At 37.4% G+C, this 7,500-nt stretch overlaps 1 protein-coding gene across 1 annotated transcript in view; it reads right to left on the bottom strand.

The window, feature by feature from the left end:
• LOC144956378 (uncharacterized) overlaps positions 1-7,500 on the bottom strand; it is a 90,875-nt gene that overhangs the window by 27,013 nt on the left and 56,362 nt on the right. Inside the window, exons 4-6 of the mRNA XM_078886876.1 lie at positions 6,323-6,452; positions 5,048-5,173; positions 1,277-1,440 (exon numbers count right to left, since the gene is read on the bottom strand). Coding sequence (XP_078743002.1) covers positions 1,277-1,440; positions 5,048-5,173; positions 6,323-6,452 — 420 coding nt within the window. The remainder of the gene's footprint in view (positions 1-1,276; positions 1,441-5,047; positions 5,174-6,322; positions 6,453-7,500) is intronic.

Raw genomic sequence — 7,500 nt, 5'->3', positions numbered from 1 at the left:
TTGATTTTATCGCCCCAAGAGGTCCATTTACTAACTGGACCCATTTTTTTTTTTGTCGACGTGGGTCACAGGGGTTTTGGTGCCGTCTCATGTTTCATGACTTGTTAAAGAAGTCCGTTCCCATTATTCCTATTTGAATTGAGTGAATGACCGAATCGGGATATAGATAGTATGCGCTTGGCTAAGAAGCTCACAACATTGCCATCCGGAAGTAAAACGGACCAACACACAAAACGCAGTGTAACCACGAACTTTTATAGTCTGGTTAATACAGTTTAGTGATCATTACTCATAAATGCGGATGGCAAAAAACAATAACAAAGACCTGATTGACGTCAACTTCGAACTATCTATATTAGACAACAAGAAATAGTTTTGAGTAAGGCACGGAACTGGAATTAATTCGACCTTTATCCGCAAAACTGTGTTACGTAGGAGAATGTCAAATACCAAAAATGGGCTTTTAAAGGGCTTTACGGAAGCCCCCCCCCACCCCCTCCCTCCGGGATTTCTGGTCAAAATTGTCATCCATTTTTTCCCCGGGCACAACAGCTTTAAAAGGCATTGCTCTATTTATGATAGATACCTTTTAAAAAAAAAATCAACATAAGACAGTTTGAGAGGTTTTTTTGTTTTTTTTTTTTAACAAGATGAGGATCATTTTAACGATCGATATTTGACAGATACGTTTTCTGACCAAAGTATTAAACTCCTGGGTTTTTTTTTTTTAGTTTTGAAGTATTAGGACTGTGCTCAAAACATGAACTCTTTTGGGCATTATCATTTCATGGAGTTGTTACATATTTTTTTTTGTCTTCTTCTGCAGCACACAAGAAAAAAAAGTAAGACAATGGGGAATGGTACTAAATAGGGAACAATGTACCTAGAATGAGATCACCTAAAAGTCTCATTCAGACTACAGCACAAGATCCCACTAAGAGGAATACAGAACGATGATGAAGAAGAAGTAGATGAAGATGATGATGATGATGATGATGATGATGATGATGATGATGATTATGATAATAATGATGATGATAAATATTACAATACTACTACTACTACTACTACTACTACTACTACTACTACTACTACTACTACTACTACTACTACTACTACTACTACTACTACTACTACTACTACTACTACTACTACTACTACTACTACTACTCCTCCTCCTCCTCCTCCTACTACTACTACTACTACTACTACTACTACTACTACTATTAATAATAATAATAACAACAACAACAACTATTAATATGACTCAACCTACCTTAACATAAGATCCATTTTCGTCATCGTAGCCGTTATTTTGAGCACCTCCCGGCACGCCTTCAACCTTTTTGGCTTCCAGGCCAAGGAAGTAAATCTCTGGAAAATCCAGGATCTCAGTTTGTTCAAAGGCCGAGAGCTTGGAGCGGTACAGTTTGAGGGCCTCTGAAACGCACAGTACCATAATAATAATATGTGAGACTCTCGAGTTATTTAAACCTGAACTATGTCAAGAATAGAAGAACACGCTGTATATCATGTCACCTGACTGTCTGCATGTTGTCTTGTATCATCGCATGGTGGGCAGGGAGGGAGGCACTTACTGTGTCTCCTGTCCTCTAGATCTGGTTTCAAAAGCTTGTTTTCTGTCTTTGTTTTGGAATGAGATTGCTTGGTTTTGTCCAGGCCCCGACCGGAGTCCTTAGGCTGGGAGGGAAACAGTCAAAATGTATAGCTCTAGTCGTAGAAGATGATGTCTTTTTCCTTATATATCATACCTCTGTTATGTACTGCTTATTTTTGGTTTTGAATATATATATTATAATGGTTTGTGAACATTTGAGTGTATTCCTCTTAGTGGGATCGTGTGCTGTAGTCTGAATAAGGGGCAGCGTGGCTCAGTGGTATGGTCTTTGCTTCTTACCCAAAAGGTACTACTGATTCCGACTACCCGCCTCGCTGGGTTGCCTTGAGCAAGTCACCTCGCCCTAGTTCACTTTGCGGCGGCTGACGCCTGGGTTATTCCAGTCTTCCCTTGGAATAGACCCTAAAGACAAATTTTCCCGTGGGGTTGAATAAAGGGAATTTTATTTATTTATTGATTTATTTTATTTATGATGAGAAATTCAGACGTTAAGAATATTTTTGAAATTGCAGCAGTATGTGTCCAATACACGACACATTCGGGGATCTCGATAGCCCAGTTGGTAGGGCACTCGGTTTACAACTAAAGGGACCAAGATCGATTCCGTGTAAAATAGAGGTTTTTTTTTTTTTTAGCCCCCCCCCCCCCCCCGCGCCCCTTGTCTACATCTGGGTTTGTTAGATCTGGCCGACGTGTACATATATGCAAGTCTGACATCCGAACCGGATTATGGGCCTAGTTTAATATTGTTGTAATGAACAATATTTTGCGTCATTTTCTGAGATTTCCATTACAACAATGAGCCCATAAATTGGGTAATCAGACCTGACAATAAATATACGTCGATCTGGGTGGAATGTGCTTTGCGATAGACCTATCAAAAGGCGAGCAAGCAATTGCTATAATCTGTCCCACGCTATAGACAACCGGCACTATGGGTCTCCTATTATTGTATGAATCTATTGCTGAAGTGGACCAGGTGGAAGACTCATCAAGACAAAGGGACGTTACTCCCAATTCATCCACGCACAGCTCGGAGATATCTGCAGTCTTGCCTCTTCTGCTTTTTTTGGCATTGGACTGTGACCCGGATGGTTCAGGGTTTAAGCCCCACTTCAAGCACTTTCATGTTTTTCCTTGGGCAAGATTATTACCCCCCCCCCCTCCCGATGTGCTCGCTTCGCTTGTACAACATGGGTGATTCCTGTTGACATCAGACATATTGTTTGATGAATTAGCTATATTATTCCTTCGTGGAATGCTTTGACGACGATATCTTATGATGTCGTGGCGGAAGGCAGAATTATTATAAGTCTCCAAGCTTAGTACGGTATCCCCAAATACAAATAAACTAAAATGTGGCCCACGGTCCCAAAAACGTTATTATATCGACATGAACTTGAAATTTAAAAAAACAAAACAACTTGAGCTTTTATATAACGCAATATCCACTAAACTTGCTCAAAGCGGTTAACAAAGACTCCCTGACCAGTATCAACACGTAACATGTAGAACGAGACATAACGCCTATTAGGTGATAATACAATTATTTTTTCCAGACAGAGACAACGCTGTTAACGGCCAGGTATTCATTTTACACATGAGTACGGTGAAAGAATGTGATTATAAAGCCTTTTCCAAGGACTCAACTATGCGCCGGGTGAGACTGGAACCCTGGACCATCCGATCCGAAAGCGAAGTCATACCACACGAGCACAAAGCCGAGCATGAACCAAGTGCTAGAAATTAAATTGATACCCGCTTGTATGAAAATTGTGGTCAATTAAAAATAAAATAAATTAATTAAATTCCGTTTATTCATCCCCAAGGGGAAATTTGACTTTAGGGTCTATTCCAAGTGAAAACTGGAATAACCAAGGCATCTGCGGCAGTGCAGTGCAGCAAAGTGAGCTAGGGCGAGGTGACTTACTCAAGGCCACACAACGATGCGGGTAGCAGGACTCGGTACCCTTTGGATATGAAGCAAAGACCTTACCGCTGAGCCACGCTGTTTGTAATGGTGGAGAATAAATACTATTTCTTGCATTGCAAAAAAATCGAAGGTCCTATCTCCCGTAATTTTATTTCTAAATTCACTTTGAGGTGTCCTCTTCATCCCATTATATTTCGGAGACAGCGATATATATATATATATATATATATATATATATATATATATATATATATATATATATATATGTAAAGACGCGAAACTTCTGAAGTATCAATAGGGTTATAGATAGAATGCGGTTGGCCAAGGAGTTCACAACATTGCCATCCGGAAGTATAACGGACCAACACACAAACTCTGTGTAACCATGAACTTTTATAGTCTGGTTAATACAGTTTAGTGAGAACAACTCACAAACGCGGATGGCAAAAACAATAACAAAGGCCTGAGTGACGTCATCTGCATACTATCTATACTAGCAGACAACGCGTATCTATATCAGGTTCTGTCAAGTCGGTAAACATCCTCTCGCTCATAATGTTTGTATAGTGTAATACAATTGAAATTTGGCTCGGGTTTCCGCAGCTTTCAATGTATAGATAGTTCGAAGATGACGTCACTCAGGTCTTTGTTTTTGATTTTTGCCATCCGCGTTTATGAGTAATGCTCACTGAAATGTATAACCTGACTATAAACGTTCATGGATACACACAGTTTTGTGTGTCGGTCCATTATACTTCCGGATGGCAATGTTATGAGCTTCTTAGCCAAGCGCATACTATCTATTTAGATGTGGTTTCTTCTCATTGAATTCTCTCAAACTATCTATGCATTTTTTTTTTTTGTAAATTTGCCCTATTGATATAGCGGAGTAAATGGTGTGCATTTTATTTAAACACATACCATCAATACACAAATGCCATGTTCGCCGACTTGACATTGAACAGCCACATACGGGAGGAGCCCTTAAGTTTCATGTCTGCATATGTTACAGTGAATGACGTAATCAGTCGGATGGTGAAAACGTTTGAACTGAGATATTACCAACTTTAATTAGAAGGTCAATTTTTATCCAAAATGAGTTCTTGTCATAAATGATTAAATCAATCCTTTTTGTTCATCTTCGGGAAATATTAAAGCTTAATTTTACTTCTAAATATTTTTTACAAGCTGATCAAGTTGAAAAAGTAGGAAATTTGAGAAAAGTTGGTGGATACTTTCCCCATACATCTGACCAAAACTTCATGAAAAATCACCCAATTTACTTCAAATTTATAAAGATTAAAATACTCAGGGGAGCATATTCTTCAGAAATTGCAAAACATTGCAAATCCAAAATTTTCACCTTCCGACTGGTTATGTCGTGCACTGACACATATAATTTTATTTAGTCTCCGATACCGTTTTGAGACGTCGGGTCAGAAAGAGGTCACCATCATCATGAATACATGACTTACCGGCAGCCGTCATGGGGATTCTGTTTCCATATTGATCCCTCTTGGTTCTCTCCGAGGTCTGGCCTCCGTAACTACTCCCGGCATGAGAGGTCCCCCCGTGCGAGTGTGTGGAATGTGGGCCGTGGTCTGGGGTGGTTAAAGAGAGAAGAAGAAAAAAAAACGTCAAACAACTTAAGTGAGTTAAAGTGAGGAAGACAAATTATGCATAGCTAGACCAGAACTGCCTACTTGACCTTTCAAAAACTCGTAGTTTCCAAGGGAAAAAAAGAAAAGAAAAAGGCGCTTTAAATAGCTTTAGAAATAAATAATTTGCCCTTAGGATGATAAAAAAAAATTATCTAAAACCCTGAGTATAGGTTCTGAGGAATTAAAATTTCTTTTTCAATAAAATTTATTGAGTCAAAGAAGCGAATGTTGTTCTGTAGATAGAGCCAAAACAAATTCGTATTTCTACGAATGTTTTGTAGTGCTAGACGGATAGACATCCAGGCAGATAAATAGTAAACAACCTTAGTGTCTGAGTTGTGACAGACTATTTTGTCAGATAGAAGTACAGACATGCAGACATCTATTCATAAATAGACAAGTAAATAAACAAACAAGTAAATAAACCAACCTGAGAGAGTGTTAGAAATTTGGTAGATTACCAGTAGTAGACAGACAGGCAGGCAGACAAGACAGGTAGAAATTTAAGTTAACAAGTAAACCAACCCGAGAGAGCGTTAGAGATTTGTTAGATTACCAGTAGTAGACAGACAGGAAGGCAGACAAGACAGGTAGAAATTTAAGTTAACAAGTAAACCAACCCGAGAGAGTGTTAGAGATTTGTTAGATTACCAGCCTGGTAGCCAGGCAGACAGATAAATACAAGACAGACAAATATTCAAACAAACAAGTAAACTAATATGAGAGAGTGTTAGAGATGTGACAGATTACTAGTCTGGTAGACAGACAGACAGATAAATTCAAGACAGGCAACCATTCAAACTAACAAGTAAACCAACCTGAGAGAGTGTTAGAGATGTGACAGATTACTAGTCTGGTAGACAGACAGATAAATTCAAGACAGGCAACCATTCAAACTAACAAGTAAACCAACCTGAGAGAGTGTTAGAGATGTGACAGATTACCAGCCTGGTAGGCAGACAGCAGGCAAAAATAATTCAAATTAACATGTAAACAAAATTGAATGTTTGAGATTTGGTAAGCTAAACATTTAGAGACAGACAAATAACATACATACAACTAAACAGACGTACAAACAAGCAAACCAACCTGAGTGTTTGAGGTGAGGCAGACTACCGCCTGGTCCATCTCCGTTGTCTGAACCATGTTTTCCTTGTCCGTGTCTGTTGTCATGGAGCTGGGGGAAGGTGGTCGGTGCTACAGCCGCCACCAACTTGTTCTGGGAATGATGATATTGATAATGATGATGATGATGATGATGATGATGATAATGATAATAATAATGATAATAATAATAATAATAATAATAATAATAATAATAATAATAATAATAATAATAATAATAATAATAATAATAATAATAATAAATGATAATACTACTACTACTAATAATAATAATAATATATAATAATAATAATAATAATAATAATAATAATAATGATAATGATAATAATAATAATAATAATAATAATAATAATAATAATAATAATAATAATAATAATAATGATAATAATAATAATAACAATAATAATAATGATAATAATAATAATAATAATATAACAACAATTACTTCTACCACAGTCACCACCATCACTACTACCACCACCACCACCACTTCCTACTACTACTACTACTACTACTACTACTACTACTACTACTACTACTACTACTACTACTACTACTACTACTACTACTACTACATTATACTCTACTACTACTACTACTACTACTACTACTACTACTACTACTACTACTACTACTACTACTACTACTACTAATACTACTACTACTACTAACTACTACTACTACTACTACTACTACTACTACTACTACAACTACTACAACTACTACTACTACTACTACTTCTACTACTACTACTACTACTTATACTACTACTACTACTACTACTACTACTACTACTACTACTACTCTACTACTACCATTGTACTACTTCTACTACTACTACTACTACTACTACTACTACTACTACTACTACTACTACTACTAATACTGCTACTACTACTACTAATACTACTACTACTACTACTACTACTACTACTACTACTACTACTACTACTACTACTACTACTACTAATACTACTACTACTATTCCTACCACTATTCATCATCATCATGTAGTTCCATATCTGAAGCAGACGTCGGAGGTCATCTTCCGCCAAGCTGATCTATCTCTTGCCAATTCTATTAAAGCAGCGCCACCTTTCTCAGCTTCATCTGTCCAAGTTCTTATCCCTCTCAAATAAGTT

The sequence above is a fragment of the Berghia stephanieae genome, chromosome 11, assembly GCF_034508935.2.
Source record: "Berghia stephanieae isolate SIO BIC M18660-M18661 chromosome 11, UCSD_Bste_1.3, whole genome shotgun sequence".
NCBI lineage: Eukaryota > Metazoa > Mollusca > Gastropoda > Nudibranchia > Aeolidiidae > Berghia > Berghia stephanieae.
This window is presented reverse-complemented; position numbering and strand designations above follow the sequence as displayed.